Source organism: Sorex fumeus, unplaced genomic scaffold, assembly GCF_029834395.1.
Source record: "Sorex fumeus unplaced genomic scaffold, SorFum_2.1 ptg000122l, whole genome shotgun sequence".
NCBI classification, from domain to species: domain Eukaryota; kingdom Metazoa; phylum Chordata; class Mammalia; order Eulipotyphla; family Soricidae; genus Sorex; species Sorex fumeus.
In genome coordinates, this window is record NW_026606179.1 from 28,557,586 (window position 1) to 28,584,659 (window position 27,074).

General features: G+C 38.9%; 1 protein-coding gene across 5 annotated transcripts in view; it reads right to left on the bottom strand.

Annotated features, from left to right (window-relative positions):
• Positions 1–694: 694 nt before the first annotated feature.
• MYLK3 (myosin light chain kinase 3) overlaps positions 695–27,074 on the bottom strand; it is a 53,349-nt gene continuing 26,969 nt past the window's right edge. For all 5 annotated transcript variants that reach the window (XM_056137064.1, XM_056137065.1, XM_056137063.1 and 2 more), the window contains exons 5-13: positions 25,529–25,634; positions 24,856–24,949; positions 24,272–24,381; positions 22,310–22,451; positions 13,161–13,231; positions 5,145–5,273; positions 3,601–3,753; positions 2,528–2,660; positions 695–1,201 (exon numbers count right to left, since the gene is read on the bottom strand). In XM_056137064.1, coding sequence (XP_055993039.1) covers positions 1,142–1,201; positions 2,528–2,660; positions 3,601–3,753; positions 5,145–5,273; positions 13,161–13,231; positions 22,310–22,451; positions 24,272–24,381; positions 24,856–24,949; positions 25,529–25,634 — 998 coding nt within the window. In that variant the 3' untranslated portion in view covers positions 695–1,141. The remainder of the gene's footprint in view (positions 1,202–2,527; positions 2,661–3,600; positions 3,754–5,144; positions 5,274–13,160; positions 13,232–22,309; positions 22,452–24,271; positions 24,382–24,855; positions 24,950–25,528; positions 25,635–27,074) is intronic.

Below are 27,074 nucleotides of genomic sequence, written 5' to 3' on the forward strand. Positions count from 1 at the left end.
TATTCTAGTATCATGAATAAGGCTGCCATGAATACAGGAGTGCATTAGTCTTCAAATTAGTGTTTTTATGAATGTTTTTGCATAATAAAATACCCTTTACTAATCATTTTAAAAGTTAGTTAAATGAAAACATTGGAAGTAGATATCCTTAACAAAACAGTAGAACAGTTTTCCTTTACTATCTCATAATGTATCATTTCCAGTTTCTCTCAGAGAGGTGAAGCTCATTGCATTCGTACACTTCTTTCACATATTGCATTCCTGACTTTCTAGAAAGCATAGACTCATAACTGAGGATGGAAAATGAGCTGGGAAGTTACCAAAGTCAGAACATAATGGAAGTCAGAGAAGGTGGAAAGCAAATGGAGTTTTAAAATATGCCCAAAATTATTGTTCTGACTTAGCCATAGTAGGTATATTTTGAAATTTCAAAGAGTATTAAATCAAGCATGTTTTGATTCTTAAAAGGGAGCACATGAATAAAAGTTTTGTGGGGGCTAGAATTATAGTACAGCAGGTAGGGTGTTTGCCTTGCACAATTCTTATCTGGGTTTGATCCCTGGTATCCCATATGGTTCCCCGAGCACTACCAGGAGTAATTCCTGAATATAGAGCCAAGAGAAACCCCTGAGCATTGCCAGGTATAGCCCCAAAGCAAAACAAACAAAAACAGAAACAAAAACACAACAAAGAATACAAGTTTGAGGTTTGTTTTCTTAAATCTACATTAGTTTACATTTGAGTGGAATCATGTAAGAAAAAATGTCAGCTCACACTTGAGCAAACTAAAATATACCCATTTGTCTACTGGGTTCTTTAATCAGAGTAAGCTTAGAATTTAAACTTTGATATATCCAAAGTAAAGATTTTCCTATCTACATAAAGCATGACTATACTTATCACCTAAAGTAGGTACACTTGAAAAGTAAATAGACAATTCAAACATAAGGTAGAAAACATTCTTAGGTTACTTTCTCTAGTCTTTTTTTTCTTTGTTTATAAGAAAAGCAACAGCTATAACATTTTAAACAAAATAATTGGAATCAATATTAGTAAAAGGCCACATTGTGTAGATACTTGAGGCATCACTTTACCACCAGTCTCAATAATTTCTAGGTCTAGGGAACACCAGAGTTGAAGATTAGGGAGAAGTTGAGAATTTCCTTAATCTGTTGGCAGCGGTCACCACGTAGAAATGTTTCTTGAGATAAAAGAGATAGAAAACATAAAATAGTATGCTTTTAGACCAATTTTAAAGAAGAAACAATAAAAGAACATAAGCAAGTTTAGCTTATTCAGATTTACTTCAAACTGATAACTTGAAAAAGAAAACAAGATTCTAGCAAAATTATAGTGGAACAGTCACATAACATTCAGGGGACATATTTGAAGCATGTTGTGTTATATTATAGTGATTTATGTTATCTAGGATGGCATCTTTCAAATTGGGGTTTAGGGCTTATAAAATTAAATCGGCGGAATATAATAAACAATTTTTCTGTGAGACCTAAGATTATAGAATAGAAATGTTAAAATATATAGCACTCATTGTAAGTGTGAATTTTTTACACATGTACATATCCGAGATCGGGCGCATTCAGGGTGGTGTGGCTGGAGCGACAGCACAGCAGGTAGGGCGTTTGCCTTGCTCGAGGCTGACCCGGGTTCGATTCCTCCATCCCTTTTGGAGAGCCCGGCAAGCTACCGAGAATATCCTGCCCCCACAGCAGAGCCTGGCAAGCTCCCCGTGGCGTATTCGATATGCCAATAACAGTAACAACAAGTCTCACAATGGAGATGTTACTGGTGCCCGCTCAAGCAAATTGATGAACAACGGGAGGACAGTGCTACAGTGCTACAGTACATATCTGGGTTTCTTGTTTCTAGGCACTTTGGGTAAAGTGTTTTTGTTTTGTTTTGTCTTTGTCACCAAAGACTTGAGTCAATATCCAAATACTGTAAATCAGGAATATCACAGTTTTAAAGATGGGGGTCCAGAGAAATAGTACCATGTATAGGGTCTTTACATGGCATAAAGATGACATGATTCCTAAAACACCAAATGGTACCCTGAATACTGACAGGAGTGATCCCTTGTCACAGAGCCTGTAGTAAGCCCTGAGCACCACCACGTGTGGCCCCAAAACAACAAACAACAACAAAGAAAGATTTTTATGCCCAGGTATTAAAGAATTGTTGCAAACAAAATTTTCCCAAATGTGAAGGAATCAGGTTTAAAGCCCCAAATGTTTTTAAGGATTTCACTACTATTGTCATTGAGAAGTTAAGTTCAACTTTCCTTCTGTCATTCCTGGTGTCCACTTAGGTACTTTTATGCCATCATAAGTGGTCTGTAGCATTTTAAAAATCAATCTAAAATAGTTTAACATGAAAATGAAAACTGGCTTTTCCCTAAATAATCTCTCTTGACTAGAGTCAAAATGCAATTAAAAGTTTAGCTACAATTTTCTCAAAGAACATGTCAAGAAGGCAAAAACCACCTTGACTAAATGCAGAAAAAAATTACCTTCCATTTCCTCTGAGCCATGTACTTCTGCAGCAATAACTGAGATTTGAGACATATTTTAGATTTTGAAGCTTTGGCAGGCAAATTATTCAGCCACTCATGTTTCAGGCACTGTGTGGCACTCATTCTGCAGCTGTGAAATCAAACATCAGTTGAGACTCTTAGATGAGGTTGCCTTTTCTGGCTATCCAAAAATATGTTCAGTTGGTAAAAAGCCAATAGATTAATCATTTAGGCAGATTCATGCCCCATACTAAAAAGGGAGCTCCTCATGTTTAAAATTCCCCTCCTTAAAAGTGGAAGAATGTCATCAGCAAATGTTCTGTGCCCTCTGCTAAGGGAACATATTCCAGTGATTAATCACCACCTCCCCGAGAAAGCTGGGGAATTGAGGCAGTACGTAGGAGGCCAGCTTTGCTTGGAAGTGCTCTTAAGAAGTGAAAGAACATGAAACTTAAAAAAGTCCTTATTTCTCTTTCCAGAAAAATAATGTCAACTTGTTCATCTAATTTAGAAATATTTTTTTCTCACATAACTTCACAGTCAGAAAGAAACAAAAAATCCAGGAACAATAAGCTGTTTTAATACCCAAATTTTGAGTTTACCCCGGGTCATTTGTAATTATTCCCACATATATGCAAATCAGAAACACAATGGCTCTGCTAAGAACTTAGATAACACTGCTGAAAACCAAATAAAGATTTCTCATCTTAATTCCAAGTAATAATACTTTTCCAGGTAATAATGCTTACATATATCAACCTCTTTTCATATTAATATATGAATAGCCATAATTTGAAAAATAGGGCACTTTGTAACTATGGTCCTTTCCAAAACTCAATGTAGATCTGTGTCAATTTACAAGCAACCAATTGTTGTTGTTACAATCCATTGTTTATAAATTGATTTTATTTATCCCTTTTCCTGCCTCTTTTTTCACTCCAAAGAAACATCAGACTAAAACACCTGAATGGAATTGGTTTTGAGAAAATTCAGTTATTGCAGGATTTTACAACAACCTGACTTGTGGCCACAATCCAAATGGTTCATGAGAAACAAGCACTGAAGGGTACCTCTTCTCTTTGACCAGCAGTCGGGAAACAAAGTCCTTGGCCTCCTCTGTCAACCCTTCAAAGGTATCAGCATCAAAATCCCAGCTACAATTCACAATGAAATTCATGGTCTCTGCATCTGTTTCCCCTAGAAATGGGGATAAACCACTGAGTCTAGAGGAGAGAAAGGACTTTTAGTATGTGGAAGCCATATCTGCCAACCTGCATCAACAGGAGAGAGAAAAATCTTTTAAAACTCAGGCTTAACTAACCAGAACCAGGAAGGTTCAAAAGAAAGGCATCTCCATACTTTCCCCACAGGAAAAGTCCAATTTAAAGGCAAGAATAGTATTCAAATAAATCCCCTATTGGATTCACATCTTTCTTCCTTACTCTGAGATAATGAGTTAATTAGAGTCCAGTCAAATGTGTCTAGTTATCAATGCATATTGATTTACTTATAAACAGTTTAGCAGGTCTGATTGAGTCTTAAGATAAATAAGATTGGGACTGGAGCAATAGCACAGCGGGTAGGGCATTTGCCTTGCACGCGGGCGACCCAGGTCAGATTCCCAGCATCCCATATGGTTCCCAGAACACTGTCGGGAGTGATTCCTGAGTGCATGAACCAGGAGTAACTCCTGTGCATTGCCAGGTGTGACCCCCCCCCCCGAAAAAAAAGATAAATAAGATTGCTTGAATAATACCCAGGTCTCAGGAACTGAAGGAAAACTAGCTTTCTTAAGCTTGCCCAAGATGAGAGTGGAAACAAAGACACCCTATCTGGCTGACTTGGTGTCTCAAACTTCCCCTGTCTTCCACACACACACAGACACACTCTGTGTGTCTTCCACACACACACACACACACACAGAGTTTGGAGACATGGGGTAGCAATTAAATCATAATGATAGGACTGGGAGCAAAGTAGGACTTTGTTGAGTCTCAAACCACAGAAACATGAAGTGCATGGTAAGAGGGACAGAGTTAGATGATGTAGTGAACAACGTATTGCCCTCAGCACTCTAATCCACCAAGCCTTCATTTCTTTGTGAGTCTTCTCTCCTCAGGAACAGCCAAGTTTGATCTATTCACTCAATTCTGAGGAACTGATGTTCACGAGACCAGTCCACAAAGCAAGAGCAGTTATTGTAGGGGCTGGAGCGATAGCACAGCAGGTAGGGTGTTTGCCTTGAATGCAACCATCCGGAGTTCAAATCCCAGGATTCTATGTGGTTCCCTGAGCACCGCTAGGAGTAATTCCTGAGTGCTGAGCCAGGAGTAACCCCTGTGCATCACCGGGTGTGACAGAAAAAGCAGGAAAAAAAAAAGAGCAGCTATTGTGTATCGTATAAAAACTCCTAACACCCTCCTCAGTCAGATGGACTAACTGAGGTGGGTCACAGAGTTCTTTTGCTAGCTTAAGCTCCTATTACCCACAGTAGTTACTGGATCAATAACACACTTTCTTGACTGCTTTACTTCTCCATCTCACTTTCCTACTCCTCCATTTCTGTTTCCTGGAAATAGCACCCAAATAGTTTGCTTAGTCCCCTGGCACTCACAGCATGTAGGTGATGACTCCCACACTCCACATGTCAGTGGGAAAGGAGACAAACTCATAGTTGACTACTTCCGGGGCGAGGAACTCAGGAGTGCCAAAGTTCACCTTCAGCTTCTCTCGAGGCTTATATCTGGGAAGAACAGATAGTAGAGGACTGTGTGAGTGAGTCAGAAAGTCTGTGGATTGCTGGGATTCATTTCTAATAGATGCTAGACATTTTCCAGCCATTCCTCACAGCTTTTTTGTCTACACCTCTCATCCTACTGCCAGTGTGATTTACTCAGGAATTGGCACATAACCAGTCCCCAAATTTAGACTTTTCCAAGTCACTGAGCAAAATAGTTAAGATATTAAAAGAAAGAAAAATTACTTTATCTTATTCATTATGCAGCTATGTGAGTGAACACAGACAAACTGGGTAGAAGTTGAATATTGTAGAATTCTCTGTTGGCTTGTTGAAGAAATGAAAATAAAAATTCTTGTAAAAAGAAATATATTCTGTATGAGAAATATAAATCAAAACTATAAAAACAGATCATTTCATGCCATCAGGGTAAAATATAATAGAAGATAATAAGTGTTGACTAGATTGTGGAGAAATTGGAACCTTTGTTAGAGGGAATATAAAATGGCACATCTGTGGAAACTGTATGGTGGTTCATCAAAATATTTAAAATGTGGTTAGTTTAAGTAATAAATTCTACTTCTGATATATCTAAAATAATTAAACCAGGTCTCAATAAGTATATTTGCACCCACGTTCACAGCAGCAATATTCATAATATCAATAAAGTAAGAATAGGCTAAGTACCCAAGATGGATGAGTGAATAACAAAAATGTGACATATACATGCAGTGAAGGACAGTGATTGGGGGTGGGGGGAAATCCCTGAGACAATATTTAAAGGAAGCAGCTACTCTGGTGGAGAGTGTGGTATTGGAATATTGTATGCAGTGAAACCCTATCGCTAGCGTCTTATGATTATTGTTATTGAATAACAGCGATTCAAATAAAAAAACTTGATCAATTTTTAAAAGAAGGGAAATTCTGTCACATACTTCAACACAGATAAATATTATGCTGAGTGAAATAAGGTAGTGACAAAAAATAAATACTGTACGATTCTTCTTAGATAAGACTTAGAGAGGAAAACAGCTGATTAATGAGTATAGTGTTTCAGATTTGCAAAATTGAAAAAATAATATGGAGATTAGTTACACAATGATAATAATATACTTAACACTATTAAACTGATCTTAAAAACTGTTGGGAATTTTTATTACTTTTACCTAAAGGTAAACCAACTTTGTTTTTCCCAGTATACCTTTCAATGTTTTAAAACTTCATATTTGGCCAAGCTGAGATTTTTAAAAATTTTGTTTTGTACTGGAGTGATAATACTGCAGGTAGTATGTTTGCCTTGCATGCAGCTGACCCAGGTTTGATCCCCAGCATCCCATCTGGTCTCCTGAGCCGCCAGAGTGATTCCTGAGGCAAAACCAGGAGTAACACTGAGCATACTGGGTGTGACTCCAAAACCAAAGAAACAAATTTCATTATAAATCTGTAATTAAAAGTTTACAACTTGGGGGCTGAAGTGATAGCACAGTCAGTAGGGCATTTGCCTTGCACGTGGCCAACCCAGGTTTGATTCCCAGCATCCCATATGGTCCCCTGAGCACAGTCAAGAGTAACTCCTGAGTGCAGAGCCAGGAGTAACCCCTGGTATTGCCAGGTGTGACCCCCCCCAAAAAAAGTTTACAACTTGATTCTTATATTAACACACTGCTAGCACATCTTAGTAAAACTCTGAGTTTTGAATTGTTAAGATAATAAACTTGATGCTATTTGTATTTATTACAATCACAAAAATAAATATTAGAGATGAATAGGCAGTGCACTGAATGATTATCAGGACAATGAAAATACTGTGTGACATTATAATAATAAATGTATGTCATTATGGATTTGTCCAAATCCATAGAATGTACCATTTAACAGTGAGCCCTAATGTAAATGATGGAATTCAAATGATAATTATATTCTCAGTATAGGTTCGTTATAACAAAACCTACTTTTGTTATAAACAAAAGTCCCTCTGGGGATGAAGGCTATGTATGAAGAGGACATGAATTATGTAGTAAATATTAATATATTTCCTTCAGTTTGACTATAAACTTAAAAACTGATCTAAAAAATTATGTTAATTAAAAATATTTTAGTATTTCCTTTTTTCCAGTTACCATACCAAGAGTTATACACCTATGTGAATTTCTTTTAATCTTCAGAACAGTACTAACATTGATCATTGCTGCCATATTACAGATGGTGTGATTTCTAACTAGAGAGGAATAATACACTTTAACGGTGTACCTTGCTTTTCTTAAATTGATGGGATGAGTTTTAGAAGAGCAGTCTCCTCACTTCCAAATTTTCTGAAAGTCAGGGAAATGCCGCCCCAGAGTTAACACAGCCTACACTCTTCAAAGAGAGAATAAGGAGCAGAAAGCCAGAGAGGGAAGAGAATAAGCCTTCCTCTGACAGCCCGCTCCTCCACTGCACTAACTCAGAGAAATTATTCCCACAATGTATTTTTGCTCCTTTTACTGGGCTTGCTCATGAAAGCTGCTTTGAATGTGGGTGGAAGTGACAGTGGGACAATTCCAAGCTTGGCTTTAAATGCCTACATGTTTGTTCCGCTGCCATTATGATTAGGCAAGAATAAGAAACAAATGGAGCAGACCAGTTCTGCTTGTTGACTCAAATCCAGTTTAATTTATATCAGTGACACCCAACCAATAATGTGAAAGTAAATGGATACAATCTGATTTATGGTTAAAAATAGCAACAAATCTTAATTTATAACATTTACCAATTTTTATTGTGTAAACACTGATTTCACTGTAGACAATTTCAAAGTAGATCATGATGTTACTGAATTCAGGGCTGGGATGAATGTACAATAGCACATCATTCTGTAGTATTTCTACCATAGAGATACAACAAGCATAATAGTTTTGTGAACATAAATAATAGTCACGCACTACTTAATGATATATTGGCTCTAATAGACTATACTATATCATATTGTAGGGTATGCCTTCTGGATTTGTATAATTACAATTTATGACATTTATAAAACTTTATATATTTACATATCTATATATAATAAAGTGAAGTAAAAATATCAAAAAAGTAATATAATACATTTAAGATTTTGAATCTTGGTTTTCACAATATGAATGATTTAAGTTTACACAACACAATTTTTAATGGTAGCCTTATTTAACAGCTGGCTTGCATAACTCCTTATCATGAGCAATGAGTTGGATTCAATATACCAATCCCCAACTGACAAAAAAAATGTATGGGCAAGAATAAGTGATTGTTTTAAGTCACAGCCTTTGGGATAATTTGTTATACAGTATCACTGTGGCAACATCTAACCAATTCCTTCAAAGCTATGTCAAAACAGCTAACAAGAGAACTGGAAAGATAGTACAGCAAGTAAAGTGCTTGCCTTGCACACAGTCAACCAGGGTTTTGATCCCTGGCACCTTATATGGTCATCTGAGCAGACCAGGAATAATAGCTGCATGCAGAACCAGTACTAATTTTCAATCACAGCTATATATATGCCACCTTTGCCAAAAAATAATCATCTACCAAGACCCTCTCTCCAGACTCCAGACTCCTGGATCAAGATGCCTGTTGATCATTGGGTCATAGATGAGGTCACAGCCTCATCAAAGGATAATCACCTCCTTGACATCCCAAAGTATCTGTAAAAATAGGGTTTAAACTCAACTATGAGACTAGACTGGAAAATCAAGAGGCCTCACCCTATATTCAACAAGCTAGAGACTTCAATAAGATAATTCTCATTCTCTCCCCATTTTTGACTTCCAGCATGCTCCTACCAAAACCCACTTATGGCTATTCTGCCCAGCTTAGAGTGACCTGTTCCCTCTTGCTGGATGATTTAGTTCTGAAGATTTGCATTTGGTCCCCTACTACTAGAGACTATACCACCATCGAAAAAATGTCCACATACTTTAATAGCCCCTCTCAGAGACACAACTTTACTTTCTATGGTTTGTATTAAGAGAAAAATTAACATTTCAACATTAATTAACATTAATAAATTAACATTAACATTAACAAACATCTACTTTTTCTGTAGTATGCTCTCTCAGCTTGCATAGTCTCCCATAATTCCTCCTTTTGAAAGTACACATTTGCTAGAAAACAAGGCCAATTTGGCAAAAAAAAAAAAAAATGACTCGTTAATGATACTTTTGCCAAATTCTCAGTTTGACAGATTAGTGATGATGTTCTGACATATTCCTTTCATGTTACATCCAGAATTTGTGAATTTGTTCACCCAGAACAGTTTCTTGAGGATCATCTCTTTCAGAAACCTACACTTCTCATAACAAACCCATAACAGTTTGATATGGGTGCTCTTTTCTTAAATGTGGTGTTTATTTTATCAATTATGTATACTAAGTTTTTGGGTCAATTCAGCAGTGCTCAGTGGTTACTCCTGGCTTGGCACTCAGGAATCAGCCCTGGTGGGCTCGAGAGAGCATATGGGATTTATGGGATCAAATCTGGGTTGGCTGCATGCAAAGCAGGCACCCTACCCACTCCCTCCAGCCCCATCCTGGTGTTTATTTTAATTGGCTCTCTGTCTTTGGTCCTACCAGAAAAAGTATTGTTTAGGATAGGTTTTTGACTAGCTAATTTTTGGTAAATTGGCCTACAACTTAAAAGCTCAAACAGGTAAGACTCAAGGCCTTTAGAATGGTGTTTCAACTTCTGAGGCTAACATTCAAGACTCTTCATTGGTATCCTTATTTTCTACTGTATCTTTCTCCTCCAACCCTATCCACAACCTCTGCCTTTCTCAGACTAGGCTGCTGACATGACATGGAGACACTATTATCACAACTTCTAATCCCCGATGCCTCTCCTCCAGTTAGAGCTGAACTGGAGCTTGAAAAATCAACTATGTCAAGTCTGTCTGCAAGCAGTGATATTATGTTGGGAGCTTGAAGTTTGCCAAAATTAGCGAATTAACCCTGTACTCCACAAGTCACTATATATTTACCTGAGTATTATTACCTGCAGTAATAACCTTTTTCATCCATTCCTTCTGGCTACTCAAAGATCTCCAATATTCTAGCAGACTTACAAGTTTACTTCTTGCTCTGAATTCACAGTACCTCACTGTAAATACTCATTTGGTAACTGGTTATCAAACATTTTGGAGACTATGGCATATATATTTATCACATTCTCAATGAGGACACTATTCCCCTGTAAGCATAAACATTAGTCCGAGGTAGGGTAGCTATGACAATGGTTTGTGGCTCTCCAAAGGGCCACAGCACATAAACAGATGCACAGTAAATCTGGACATTAAATTTTATGGGGAGAATGCCTGCCTAGAATCACTAAAGAAATGCCTAAAAAGGCCCTTGGGAAACAGGCAGTGATAATGAATAATAGGTTGAAAAGCACTGCTCTGATATAAGATACTAGTATGTGAAATGCATTATAGTTTTGTAAGACATTATTTGGAAAAATAGTAAGCATTTTTTAATGTTATAAGCTGAACAAGAGCGTTAAGGGTGGTATTGTGCATGAAATCCAGCACACTGGGTAATAAACATCCGAAAGGTGGTGTGGGATATGAACATCTCCCTACTGTTCCTCGGATGACATAAAACTTGGCTCCCATCCATCATGCGGGCACTGAAGATATTGTTCCCTCTGACAAAGAGGTATGTTACCATTTCAATCTGAAATGAAGATGAGTGACCTATGCAGTCCTCCACTGTTATTTTGAATGTCACCTCTGGGAGGCAGGTGTTGGGTGCCAGAAACTGCACTAGAACGAGCAGCTTGATCTCCATGGGAACAAGACTGATTTTCACCACTTACGGATGGATGGAGTGGAGGATGTTTCGAATCTCAAAGAGTGGTTAAAAAAAAACACCACCAGTTTCTTTATGGAAAACTACCACCAAGATAAGAGACTCTGTATTTCCTTTCTGTTTTTTGTGCCATGTCTAGAGTGCTTAGGGACTACTCCTGCTCAAGGAGTCACTCTCATTGATGCTCAGAATCAAACCAAATTTTCTCCATGCAAAGTCATGTGCTCGAGCACAGTAAGCTATCTCCAGTTCAGTAAGAGGAGTTTTTCAAAAGTTGAAAATTCAGATGTGCTGTGAAAATATGTCGTTTCTAGAGCAATTTCATTGTTGATGGAAAAGAAATTCTGGAGGTAGCCTTGGACTTAAAACTTAGCACTTCTGTGGATTGTGAACACCTGAAAATTTGGGGGATGGCTCTTTTCAATGACTAGGGTTTGTGCTATCACCACTAAACTCATGTCACTGTATACATGTCAAGACAAGAACTCTACAGAGGCATAGATTTCACCATACACATGATTGAACAGCATTGCACAGGAAACCACTGACTTTATAACATTTTTATTTATTTATTTATTTGGGGGATTTTGGTCTCTCTTAGTGGTTCTCAGGGCTTTCTTCTGACTCTGTGCTCAAGGATTACTCCTGGTGGGCTTCAGTGACCATATGGAGTGTTGGGGATTGGAATCCAGTTGGCCACACGCAAGGCAAGTGCTCTACTCGCTGTAATATCTCTCTGGCCCTATGATATTTTTAAACTATATACACAACCTAGAAACTCTTGGTAGTTTTCCAGGCTCTCTGAGAGGGGTGGTGGAATCAAACTTGGGTTGACCAGGTCGGCTTTGTGCAAGGCAAACGCCCTACATGCTGTGCTGTCGCCCCAGCCCTCAGGATTTGGCCTAATGATAAATAAAATGCTTTGTATACATGAGACCTGTATTTAATTTCCAGTGCTGCAAATAATAATAATAATAATAATAATAATAGAATAAAGAAAAAAATCCAAGTTACATACACTGGTCACTTTCAAAACTTGACACCTTCATCACTCTCATTGGATGGGTTTTATATTAATACATTATTTCTATTTAACCTTCATAAGGGCTGGAGCGATAGCACAGCAATAGGGCATTTGTCTTGTGCACGGCCGGCCTGGCAAAGCCAGGTTCGATTCTTTCACCGCTCTCGGAGAGCACAGCAAGCTACCGAGAGTATCTCGTCTGCACGGCAAAGCCTGGCAAGCTACCCATGACGTATTTGATATGCCAAACACAGTAACAACGAGTCTCACAATGGAGACGTTACTGGGCCCACTCAAGCAAATCGAAGAACAACAGGAGGACAGTGACAGTGACAACTTTCATAAATACTCCATACCAGCAGCTACCTCACAATGTCAACATTTCTCCAAGTCTTAAGTAGCTCCAGAACCACTTATCTATGGCACCTCCCTACACTGGCACACACATACTTTCCTATCTAACCTAGTCCTTTCCTGGAGGGCAGCAGTGGTGTTGAAGCATCCTACAGGCATCCCAGAAGGTCTGGGAAATGATTAAAACTGAGTTGCCCAACTCTCCATTCAGTATACTCCCATGAGTCATTGCTCCTTTTATGCTCAGATAGGTGATTTAAAGTACAGTTAATCATTCTTTTGTTGTTGTTGTTGTTGTTGTTGTTGTTGTTGTTGTTGTTGTTTTGGGGGGGTCATATCCGGCAATGCTCAGTGGTTACTCCTGGCTCTGTACTCAGGAATTACTCCTGGCAGTGCTTGGGAGACCATATGGGATGCTGAGAATAGAACCCGGGCAACATGCAAGGCAAATGCCCTACCCGCTGTGCTATCACTCTAGCCCCTTAGTCACTCTTTTAAGGATAAGCAAAACACACAGCCAAAGCCATCTCCATAGCAGTAACATGCCTGTGTACACAGCTGTAAAACATAACCCTCTCAATTTCTGTGTGGCAGTCCCCAAACTAAAAAGTCGACTTTGTTGTGAGTCAATACATAAGAAAGCTACAAAGAATACTCAAGGACATTTTTCAAAATGCAGAAATACATCATCCTTACCTTTTGGCCAGCCCAAAGTCAATGATCTTAATTTGATGTCCTGTCTGGTTGACACACAGTATGTTCTCCGGCTGGGAAAGAAAGAGAAATCTGCTTTGCTCAATCAACAGCTAAGAAGGTCTCCAGTTCTTACTGGTCTATAAAACCCTGTTTCTCAGACCCCAAGGGAAAGGAACTGCACAGGAAAGTAGGCAATAATAAGGGATATTTTGGACTGTGGGAAACTGGAGAATTCCTACCCTATGGAAAAGGTGAGGTCACTACTCAGCTCCAGCCCCTGACCACCTTACAGGAAGGAAGGCTCAACAGCCAGAGTTCTCCTGCCTAGAGATAAAACAGAAATCTAAGTTTTATGTAAAATTTCTATGCCCCGAAGTGTGGACAACTAAATCAAATTTAAATACACAATTGTCAAGTGTAATGTATCTGTGATGTCTATTTGGCCCAGAGCTGCTTATTTGACTGTTGGCTTGGAATAGAGACACCAAACTCTGGCTGCACATTATCATTATCAGGGAATTTCTCAAAAATATCAGTGGCAAGTCCTCAATCCCAACTAATTATATCAAAGTTCCAGTGGTAGGATCAAAGTTTCACTAGTCTAGTCAAAGACATCGGAACTGTCAAATGTTTTATTCTGTGGTGACATCAGTGACCCATAAGATAAAGGTAGTGGTCTTACACTTTACTTGAGTCTTTCAGACTGAACTCTGAGGACCTCAGGGGATCTGAAACTATGCTTGATGCTTGTGCAAGCATCAAACATAGTTTGATTGGTAGGGGTTGAGGGTAGACAGAGAATTTATGATAGAAAGGAGCTGGTGGTTTGAAGCCCAGTATCTGAGCTGTGTAGCCCTCAGTCAATCTCTACACATTCCTGAAGCACCAGTGTCTCCGTCTGTAAAGCAGGTCTTAAAACCTCCTCCTACTTCCTCCCAACAGAGTATGAGGATCAAATGATGTAATATGCAGAAAACACTTCACCATTTGCAAAAAAAAAAAAAAAAGCCAGGTATTCTTTTTCCCAGAAAAAAAATTTTTATTGCTATTTATGTTGTGGTGGTATTATATAATTCCTCACCTAGATACAAGAAGAGTTATTATTTAAAATTTTTTCATCTCCATGCTCTCTTTATGTCTAGAGCCACACAGTCCAACAATATAATGTGAGCAGTACACATATTTAAATTTTTTCTAGTAGCAACATTTTAAAAATGCAAAGAAATAAGAAAGTATATATAACAGTAATAATAAAATATTTATATAACATTCACTATTTTAAAATATATAATTTTATGATTTTTCAGTATCTTCACACAGATGTATAATGAACATCATCCTAATTTTAAAACATTTATATCATATAAAAATACTCATATTCATCAGCAGTCACTCTCATCTCTAGTTTCTGGCTACCACTGATGTATTTTCTGTTTCTGTGAATTCATCTCATCTGGAAACTCATGCAATCATTAAAATGTGACCTTTAGCATATGGCTTGTTTTCCTCAGTATAATGTTTTTGTGGTCCATCCATATCGTAATTTCATTACTTCATTCCTTTTTATGGTGAAGTAATATTTCATTTTGAGGATATCTTGTTTTTATATTCATTAGCTTGTGAAAATATAGTTCATGCTCAAATTTGTGGTTATTCTATGTGTTTACTTACAAAGTTTTGTGTCAACTTATATTTTTCATTTTTTTTCAGTATGAGTGAAATTTCAGGTAACTAACTTAATATTTTACTTAACTTTTAGCATTTTAGAAAATATCAGAACTATTTTCTAAAGTTGAATTACAATTCTAAAATATCATCAGTAATGTAGAAGAGTTCCAATTTCTCTAATATCTAACCAAGCTCATTACTATCCATCTTTTAAATTGTTTATTTTGTAAGGCCAGAGAGAGAGAGCATTCGAGCTCCTGCCTTGAATGTAGTTATTTCTGGGTTTAATCCCTGGCATTACATGTGGCACAGTAGCGCCACCAGGAAATCATTTCTATGCACCAAGCCAGGAGTAGCTTCTGAACACAGCTGGGAGTAGTCCCCCCATACCTAAATAAATAAATATTTAACATTCATTAATCTAACAGATATAAATAGTATCTCATTTTGAGTTTGACTTACATTTATGTAATAAATAATGTTGAGAATCTTAGGTACTTACTTATGAATATCTTCACTGGATACATATCTATTGAAACACTGTGACCATGAAAATTGGTTTTAATCATTGAGTTGTAAGACTGATAGCACAGTGGTAGGGCGTTCGCCTTACAAGCGGCCAACGTGGCCGACCCGAGTTCGATTCCTCCGCCCCTCTCGGAGAGCCCGGCAAGCTACTGAGAGTATTCGATATGCCAAACACAGTAACAACAAAGTCTCCAATGGAGACGTTACTGGGCCCGCTCGAGCAAATCGACGATCAACGGGAGGGCCTTTACCTTACCTTTACCTACGTGTACCTTATAAAATATATGACTTAGAAATATTTCACATTCTATTGATTTTTGCTTTTATAATGGTGTTCTTTGGCATGAGACACTTTTGTTTTTATTCTATTTTATATTTTGACCACTTCCCACTGAGCTCAAACCCAGGGTTTGCTAATGCAAAGAAAGCCTCCCTGCCTTCTAAGTCATCTCCCCAGCATGTGTTTGTTTGTTTGGGGGTGCCATCCCTGGCAATGCTCAGGGGTTCCACCCAACACAATTGTTCTCGATGGTGCTGAGGAGGACCATGCAGTTTTGGAATTGAACCCAAAACACTCTCTCCATGCAATTTAAACACTCCAGCCTCTTGGGCTATCTTTCATCTTGATTGTATCCTTTGAAATATACGTGTTTTCAATGCTCATGAGGCTTGTCTCTTTATTTTCTAGCTTGTGTTTTTGAGGTATGTCTAAGAAACCATTGCTTAGTCCAGACTAATTTTGCCTCCTGCCCACTTTTCAGAGAAGTAATTATTGTTACCTCCTAGAAATTTATCTTCCTTAAGTGATAGATAAAGAAAGTGTCACAACAGTTGCACCCAAAGCTATACCATCCCCCTTGTATTTTTCAGTGTCCCCTAGATGTTAGTATTGCCCACTTTGGGAAAGACTGAGTCTGAGTCAAGAAGACTTATTATCTTTTCTTTGAAGACGTATATGTTTTTTAATTTTTTATTTTATTGAATCACCATGAGATAGGGCATTACAAAGCTGTTCATGATTAGGTTTCATTCATACAATGTTCCAACACCCATCCCTCCACCAGTGTAATTTACCAACACCAATGTCCCTCCCCAGTTTCCCTCCCACCCCCCTGAGCCATCCCCCACCCCACCCCCTGCCTCTGTGGCAGGCACCTCTCTTCTCTCTCTCTCTCTCTCTCTCTCTCTCTCTCTCTGATCTCTCTCTCTCTCTCTCTCTCTCTCTGGACTTATATTTTTGGGTCTTACATTTTGGACTCAATCACTTTGAGCAAATGGTATACAAAAAATTTGATGTCTAATATTATTATTTTTGCTTGTTTTTTATTTGGGACCACACCCAACAGTGCTCAAGATTCATTCCTGGCTCTGCATTTAGGGATCCCTCCTGATAGGGCCTGGAATCCTTACTGTATATGGTGTTGTAGATCAAACCTACCTCAGGCAAGTGTGAGGAATGTGCCTTACCTGCTGTGCTACATCTCTGGCCCTGCTATTCTTTTTCATGTGGAAATTAAGTATGTTAGCCCAGCATCATTTATTGAAAAAGCTACTCTTCTCCTCATATTAAACTGTCATTGCTTTTTTACATTGCAAAAATAAATTGTTGATGATTTTTTTACATTGCCATAAAAAATAAATTGACGATAAATGTAAGGAATTCTCTAAATTTTCACTTCTTTGCTCTGTATCCTTATACCAATAACACACTGTTTTGTGCAGCTTAATAGTAAGGTTTAAAAACAGGTAATGTGAGTCCTCCAATTTAGTTTTTTTCAAACTCTTTTTGCTATTCTGTATCCCTTAAATTTCAGCTTATTAATTTCTGCAAGGAATCCAACTGTGATTTTTATAAGGATTGAAAATAACCTGTAGGAAAGTAGATAAAGGACCAAACACAATAACCTCTCAGTGTCCATATTGCAAACCATAATGCCCAAAAGCAGAGAGTATGGGGAATATTGTCTGCTATGGAGGCAGGGGGAGGGTGGGAAAGGGGGGGGGCATACCGAGGATATTGGTGGTGGGGAATGTGCACTGGTGGAGGGATGAGTGTTTAATCATTGTGTATTGTAACCCAAACATGAAAGCTTGTAGCTATCTCATGGTGATTCAATAAAAAAAAAAAAATTTTTTAAAAAAAGAAAGAAAAGAAAAGAACCTGTAGAACAATTTGGGGTGTGTTGCCATTGCTATCTTAACAGTATTAAGCTTTCTAGAGCTGGAAAGATAGTACAATGAGTAGGGTGTTTGCCTTATAAGTGACTCACCCAGTTTCTATCTCTGGCACCTCATCTAGTCCCCTAATACCTGTCAAGAGTAATTTATGAGTGCAGAGCCTGGAGTAAGCCCTGAGTACAATCAGGTGTAGTCAAAAAAAAAAAAAACCAACAACAAGCAATAAAACCCCACAAAACATTACAAATATATTCTTTTCTAATCTATGATCATGAAATATATTTTCACTTCTTTTAAACTTGCTTTGTAGTTCTCAGGATCGAAGTCATACACTTTTGTTAACTTTATTCTAAAGTATTTTATTCTTTCTTTATAGAATTGTAAATGGAATTGCTTTAATTTCATTTACAGATTGCTGACTGGTAGTGTATAGAAATATAATTGAAGGCTAGTTGTTTGTCTTCTATGCTAAATTCACTTGTTTTTTTATTGGAGGAAACCAATAGTTTCCTCCAATTCTACTTAGGACTTTTCTATATACAAGATCATGTAATATGAATAGTTTCCTGATCTAAATTTCCTTTAATAGGGGATCTTTCAGAGGTTTGGCATCTTGAGGACCACTCCTGGCAACACCTGACCTGGTGATATGGGGCTGAAGGTTTGATGCCAGCTCCCAGCAAAGTGCTGCTGCTCATCAGCCCAGTGGGCAGGAGCAGCAGGGCCACATCTGGAAGTTCTAGGGGGCAATTGGTACTGGGGACCCAATTTAAGTCCTGGTGCAATGAAAGCATGTGTTCTGTCTCTGAGCTATCTCCTTTGTTTGAATGATTCGTAATTCCTTTTCTTGATTAATTAGCCTAGTTAGACTATGGGCTGGAGCAATAGCACAAGGGTAGGGCGTTTGCCTTGCACGTGGCTGGCAGGGGTTCGATTCCTCTGCCCCTCTCAGAGAGCCTGGCAAGGTCCCGAAAGAGTATCCCGCCTGCTCAGCAAAGCCTGGCAAGCTACCCGTGATGTATTCGATATGCCAAAAACAATAACAACAAGTCTCACAATGGGGACATTATTGGTGCCCGCTCAAGCAAATCGATGAACAAGGGGAGGACAGTGTGACAGTGTGGTGCTACAGTTAGAATATAAAATAAAATATTTAACAAAGTGGCATTCTTGATTTGTTCCTTCCACATTTCACTGCATAACCATCACAGACTTTATCTTTTTTTTTTTCACAAAAAAGTGGGGTACAAATGTTATATGGTACTTTTTACAAAACTTCTGGCATGGACCAAAGAGATAGTACAGTGCATAGAGGTGCTTGCCTTGCATGCGGCCGATCCAGGTTCATTTCTGAACATCCCCTATGCTCTCCTTAGCACTTCTGGGAGTAATTCCTGAGTGCAGAGCAAGGAGTAAATCCTGAGCATCACTGGGTGTAGCACCCCCCCCCCCCCCACACACACACATACACACAAATTGTGCTGGTATTACTATAAAGATGTTTGTGATAATTCTGTGGTGAAACATGGTAACTGGGTGGGGGAGAGGGTCTCCAGTGGTGCTACAGTACCAGAGAAACCCAAGCCATCCCCCCAAGGTGCCAGGATCTTGAAGGTTTTACATTGTCATGCTCTGCTCAAGAGACCATGTGATGCCAAGAATTAAAGTAAGATCTAACCCTCTTGTGACATCTTTGTCTGATTTTGGTATCAAGATAAGATTGGCTTCATTAAACAAAAAGCAGTTTTTCTCTTTTTATAAAGACTTTGTTAAAGATTAGTGTTAATTCTTTAAAGGTTTAATAGAATTCACCATTGAAACCATAAGGACCTAGACGTATCTTTATGGAAATATTTTTATACTAGTTTGGTCTCTTTGTTTGTTCTAGGTGCATTCAGGTTTCCTGTTTATTCTTGCACCCATTTTTAGTAGTTTGTATCTTTCTAGAATTTTGCTCACTTTATCTAGGTTTTCTAATTTGCCGGCATACTTTTTTTTATAGTGGTGCTTTATAATCATTTTTTACTTCTATAAGACTCATAGACATGTCTGCCCTCTTCATGCCTGATTTCATAAATTTGATTCTTCTTTTGCTCAACATAGATAAAGATTTGTCAATATATTGATCTTTAGTTTCATTGGCTGTTTCTCATATTTTCCCATTCTCCATTTCTTTTCTTTCTGCTCTAATCTTAAATTTGCTTTCCATTTCCATTTGCTTGCTTTGAGCTTAATTTATTCTTCTTGGAACAGGAGTGATAGTACAGCAAGTAGGGTGTTTGCCTTGCACGCGACCAACCCAAGTTCGACCCTGGCATCTTATATGGTCCCCCGAGAACTGCTCAGTGCAATTCCTGAGTACAGAGCCAGGAGTAACCCCTGAGCATTGCTGGGTATGACCCAAAAAGCCAAAAAAATTTCTCTTCTTTTCCTAATTTTGTTTTTTTGCATCCAAAAGCCCACGCAGGCATTTATTTATTTTTTATAATTTCTTAAGGGTGAATGTTAATTTAAGACTTTTCTTCTTTATGTGCTTTCAACTACAAATTTCTTTTCTATTTTAGAATCATCATCTGAGTTTTGGTATGTTATATTCTCATTTTAATTATCAATTAATAAGATGAAAATTTCACTAATATCAATTAGAAAGTATACTTTCTAAACCTAATTTTGGGATATTTTTATTTTGTTTCTCTTTTGGAGCTACATTCAATGATTCTTAGAGAATTGCTATGCCTGACATGATGATTAGGAGCTTCTCCCTAGCAGTGCTCACCGGACCAGGCATCCTGGGGCATGAACCCAGGACTTCCACGTGCAAAGCATGTACTCCAGTCCTTTGAGCCATCTCACTAGCCCCTTAAAACTTAAATTTAACATAAAATTTTACTAAATATGCCAAAAATAATTAAATGGATTATCAATATATGACTACTGATGAAATATTTTTCATATTTTCCAAGTAAATTTTTTGAAGTCAAGTGTATAGCTTACATTTGTAGCAGATCTCAATTCAGACACTAAATTTTCATCATAAATTTTCATCAGAACTCATATTTCATGAATTATTATTCTTATATTTCATGAAATTTATTTCAAAAAGTTAATTCACATACTGAAGTTGTTCTAAAATGCTTCAAACTCTTCTGATAACTAGTGTCAGTTTTAAATTTAAATCAATTAAATTTTAATGTAAAATGCAATTCCTCAGTCAGATTCGCCATTTTTCAAATGCCTAATAGCTACATGTGGCTGTGGATCTTGTATCGGACAGTGCAGCTCTAGAACTCTTTCCATGTTTTAATCTATATAATAGCCCTAGGATGTAGGTATTACTATTCTTCCTTTTAAAAATGGTAAGGCAGGGGCTGGAGCAATAGCACAGTGGGTAGGGCCTTGCACGCCGTCCACCCAAGGTTCGATTCCCAGCATCCCATATGATCCCGCAAGCACCGTCAGGAGTAATTTCTACATGCATGAGCTAGGAGCAACCCCTGTGAATTGCCGGTGTGACCCAAAAAGCAAATAACAAACAAACAAAAACAAAAACAAATGGTAAGGCAGAAGGACCTAAAGTAACACAAATTCTGCTCCTGACTTGGAAAACGGACCTTGCAAGGGATTGTCACCTGCTCACTGCTCAAGTTTCATAGGGGATGCCCAAAGGCTATTCCTTTGCCAGAATTACAAATTAGAATCCTAACCTAACCCAGGAGGCTTAGTGTTAGTTCTAATGAGCAAGAGAAGACTGAGACCAAAACTGCAGGCCAACACTCCACCATTTTTCTAAGTATCCCAACCTTTCTGTCTGATGTCAATCAAGAAAACACTCAGAAGGAACAATGCATATCTAACGCAAGAAGTTCATCCTCCCCACTTGCCATAACTGTGGAGCCACTGAAATTCTTGAAAGAGATAAGTATAAATGGCCCCCTTGTGACCCGGCAGTGTGGAAAAGCATACAGAGAGTCATTATGTAGCATACACTTACTACCTGTCAGGCACTGTACTTGGTGGGTGGCACTCCTAGGACAATCCTAGTGGACAAAATAAAGTGTAATGCTTTCATTCAATGGAATATCACAGATCCCTTAAAGAGAATGAGAAAAAACATGTTTTTAGAGCATAGTTTACTGAAAAAGTAAGTTTAAAATAGCTGTGTATGAATGATTCTCTTTGTGTGTGACTATGTATTATGCTAAACTGCTAATAGAGAAAGTCTTCTCTCAGCCATAATCTCTCGTCAGAGATTATATGGGAAAATGTTCACTGTGAATTTTGTATTTTTCTATACTGTATATATTTTGCTACCACAATTCTGTTTTGTGGTAATAAAATGTTTCTATTCTAACTTTTAATTAATATAAAGGATACTTTAAGCAAAAAGTCATAATATTGTATTTAAATAACACTTACAGAGGTATATAATCCATATTTTTTACAGAGAGAAGAACTGAGGTCCAGAGAGACAATAATACTTACCCACCCCATATTCTAGAATTTAAAAATAGCAGGTAGTCAGGGAGGCAGGATTGTTGACAGGGCTCTACAACAGTGTTTCCCACCTTTTTCTGACCATGGCCCCCTTTTTCCCTTTATCCTCCCCTGTCCTACTGGTTGATCCCCAGTAGGACTGCCATGGTCCCCATTTACATGATTTTCACTTGTGGTTCTCTTGGAATATCCTGTTGAAAAACACTAAAAATACTTCAGCTCCAGAAGAGCACAAGCTCAAGAACCCAGAGGTCCACCCGCCAAAAGGAGGAGAGACTGACCTTGAGATCCAGGTGCAGGATATAGTGCTGATGCAGGTAATGCACACCCTCGCAGATCTGCTTGGTGAACAAGATCACATCCATCTCAGTCAGGTGGTACTTCTCATTTGTGATTCGGTCAAAGAGTTCACCCCCATCCACGCTGCCAGGGTAAAGGGAAAGGCATGCACTGAACTGAGCATGATTGTCAGAGGACTTGTCCACTCTTAACAGGGGCAGAGGAGCCCAACACAGGTCACTACCATCTAATTTTTTTATTTATTTTATTTATTTTTTTTTGCTTTTTGGGTCACACCCAGCGATGTACAGGGGTTATTCCTGGCTCTGTACTCAGGAATTACTCCTGGCTCTGCACTCAGGAATTACCCCTGGCTCTGCACTCAGGAATTACCCCGGGTGGTGCTCAGGGGACCATATGGGATGCTGGGAATTGAACCCAGGTCGGCTGCGTGCAAGGCAAACGTCCTACCCACTGTGCTATTGCTCCAGCCCCTGCCATCGAATTTGTATGGGAAACTTTCCCATATCAGAATGTGGGTGATAACCAGTAAATGATGCACCAAATGGAAGTCTGTGGATTTTCTTCAGTGCTGATAATTAAGGCTCATTCTGGATAACCTAGGCAAAGGTTATAAACTCATTTGTTAAAAAACACCAAATAGCAAGAAACCTAACTGGAAAAATTAGACCAGATGAAAGACAAACATTTTCATAAAACACACTGACTTAGTCTATCTTTTGTACTTTCACTTTTGGTATATACTATGACAAACATTCCACTCTTCTCAGTCCTGTCAGAAGGAAAATAACACATAAACACACACACACACACACACACACACAACACATACACACAATCTAATTGCCACTGAAACCTCAGCCTCAGTGTCAATAATATTTAGGAGTGAAGGTACCATGGCAAATGGGAGACTGGTTTCCCCTGTACAAAAGTCAGCCACTACAAACTCCTGGACAGCAAATCCAGTTGGAAATGCAGATTCAGCATTGCTAGATAGTCATGAAAAGCCAAATATCTATAAATTTTTGGCAAGCTAGAAACTGTGGCCCCAGTAAGACAGATCTATCTGACATTGACAAGTTTGGGGTTAAAAAAAAACACACATCTTTAATTGATTCACATTCTATTTTACAGTAACTTCTTTGCTTAGATGCAGCAAATAAATGGTAATCATTTTTGCAGGAAGAAAACTAAACAGACAAAACTGAAGAGCAAACAGACATGCACACACATGTGCACTCACACACACACAACCCTTCTTCCTTGTTATCTTATTAGTTCAAAACAGTCAGGAGAGTCTAAGAATTTAAGACTTGTTACAAGTTATATTTTAGGAAAATATAACAGAAAACCAACATCATTCTACAGTCTCCTGTGTCTCCTCAAGGTCCCCATGCTATTGGTTCTAAAATCCAACTCCTCTTTTTTAAAAATAGGGAGCAATGAAATTTAAAGCCCCACCTTATCTTTTATAAATATCCCTGAAAAAAAGTGTGTGCAGGGATACATGAAGATATATTTGAGCATTTTTTTCCCTTTATTGCATTCTGGATGGCAATGAAGATTTTTCCTTCTTGGAAGAGCTTGATGAGACAATATTTGCTTTCTGATACAGTTGGCCCTTGTTCAGCTTTAGCCTCAAATTTTCTAATTTCCAGTTGTTAATAAGAACACCAAATTGTGAAAAATTATGTAGTCCAAATTACACACATCTGCAGGTCAAATAAGCCTTATTGACCACTGACTTGTGACAAATTATTTTGTCCTTCATGTTCTGCATTGGACAGAGACCAGGCAGTCGAACCAGCACAAAGCGGGTAATGAGATAGACATGGTTTTCTCAAAGAGGAGGAAAGCAGAGTTTGCTCTATCACAAAGTAGAGTTGTGATAATCACAACTTTAAGCCCCAGCCCATAGCCCAATCCCACTCTTGGACACTCACTACTCCATGATGAGGGTAAAGCTGTTCTTGCTCTCAAAGGCATCATAGAGCTGGATCAGGTTCACGTGACTGAGCTGGTTCATGATATTGATCTCATTCTTCACATCCTCCTTACAGAATCAAAGGAGAGAATAGTTTCTGAGAAACAAATGGGTAGGGAAGAGGAGCTAGCTTGTCCTTCCCAAGACAACACAACAACACACACACACACACACACACAACACCACCACCACCACCACCACCATATATCTTTAATTTTGGCTCTCACACAAGGTGTCCTTGACTTACCACCCAAACCTTATTCTTAACAGATGAACCCTTGCTAGCACTCACCCATTCTACAAATAGAAAACCTAAGGCCCAGAAAGGAAACCCAGAGCTCTTAGAGGTTTATGGGTTTGCTGCTGACTGGAATGTGGGAATCATGGGAAAGAGACAGGAAAAGGGGTGGCCAGGTTTTCTACTGAGGCAGTTAGCGGGACCTGGGACTGTGTGAAGTCTTGGTTCTGGGCAGAGGGTGTGAAGGTAGTGAGGAGTCCCAAGCTTCGTGAGAGGTGCTAGATAGCTCTGGGCAGATTCCTCACCCTCTCCTTGGCACTCTTCACTTTGATGATCTTGGCTGCCAACGAGAGGCCGGTGGACTTCTCTGTGCACTTGTGTACCTGGCCAAACCGCCCCCTGCAGAGACATGTTGACACATAAGACTGAGAGTCCAAGAGGTTCACCCCACACATAGTGGGCTGTTCTATACCTTAGTATTACTGATCTTACCCCTCCTTCACACATATACCATGAGGAGTACCCTGCACCCCACATGTGTGTAGCTCCAATAATTAATGTAACCCCACTTGAGTTATTCGGACTCCACACAAATGACTTGAACTCCAATACTATGTGTGACTCTGTGGTGTATTCACCCTAGAGGATGTCCCATTACATCATACCCCCTGGTTGTTCTGCACCCTAGAGGCTCTCCTCACCCTATCGTCATATGCTCATAGCACCTCCTATATAGTATGACACCTTCTGGATCTATAGATCTCACCATATCACGTGGGCTCTCCTGAACTCTAGGTTATTGTTTCTTCACCCCACTTTGCGAGCTATATACTCATTCTCACACTATGGAATATCCTGCTCCCATCTCAGCTCCAGCCCCCAATTCCTGGAAAACTTCCAGTAGCACCTCACTCAGACTCTGGGTCGCTGTCCAATTTTTCTGTACCTTCTAATGAGCAAAGCAGAAGTCTTACATACCCTCCCAAGACTTCGTGCTGGCATATTGTGTAACTTATCGAGGTCGAGGTCTCCTTGACATTCACCATCCGGTGTTCAAAAGGAGCTGGTGGGGCTGGACTATCATCTGTTCAGAAAACAAGAGTATGAGCCTCCAACACCCCTAAACCACATATCACAACCTCCCTTAACCCCTTAACTTCATTTGATTCAAGTAACAAGCCATTTGTCCTCTTCAAAAATCGTCTCATTCAAGTCACCCATTTATTAGAGGAGGAAGCTAAGTCTGAGGAGAGAAAGTAACTGGCCCATAATCACTCAGTAAACCAGCAACCAATGGGATTCCAGCACCTACATCAATGTTTATTGTACAATGGAGACGCTCTTATCTAGTCTGTTCATTGAGAGAAGGATCAGGGTGAATGAGCACAGCCCTCAGGAGATAGAAGGCACGTGAGCAGGAAAGCAGAGTGGGACTATGTTAAAGGCCCAGGCAGGGTTATGGAAGATGCTGGCCCTAGCAGGTTAATTCCTAAAGTGTGGGGTAGGGTATAAGCAGGCCAGTGGTGGGTTTGGAGGGGAACTAGAGGACAGCAGTGCTCGGAAAGTTAAAGAGTAGTTTAGGATTTTATGGGCCATAGAGAACCACCAGGAGTGACCCATGTACAAAAAGCCAGGATAAGTCCCTGAGCACTTTTGCATGTGTGCCCCACCTCCCACCTCAAACTTAGGATAAAACCTTATCTTTCATAAGTGATGGGAACCAAGAAATGTTGCGTAAAGTAAATAAAGGAATAAAACAGAATAAACACCAGATACAGTGGCAAAAACTGGTTTGGGTGTAAAAGGCTGGAAGACACTGTGGCAGGAAGTCAGCAATTTGTTTTTCCTTTTCTGTGGAGCACATGAAGGCAGTTAGAAAGTTCCTCAGATAACTCCAAAACCTTTGAAACCATGGACTATCAGCACTGGAAATCCTGCTATTTTCTCTTGTTTTAATACATGAAATAATAATACTCGTCATAAACCTACCTGACTGCTCCCAAAGTAAAAATTAGAATTTCCTTTAAGAGACTATCGCTCACTCTTTCTTTCTGTTTGCAAAGGTAAGCGCTAAACCCTATATTTCAAGTGAGTAACATTTGAAAGGACTTGTTGCTTTTTCTGGATCCCTTGAAATGTTAGGAAAGTCTGGACTCTGGGTGTGTGAAACAGATTCCACACAATTGCTTATGTTCTGAATATTTGTAGTACCACATGGTTCAAACATAAGTTTCCAGTGACAGGCAGTCAGAAGCAGAGTCAGGCTTACCAGCAAAACTCTACCTTTGAATGTGGCCTTGAAACCTCCTTGTGTTTCCATTTATCCCCATTCTATAGGCCTGTGAGGTAAATACCAGCACAAATGTCTGTTGCTCAGTACAGGTTAACAGCCTTGTCAACAACCCCTTTTTCCAGGAAGGACTTTAAAGCCACAGCCTGATCTCAGACATGTTTCATAAATTACTAGATGTTGTATCCGTTTCAACCAAGCCATAAAAAGGGAGATAGAGAAATTAACTCATCA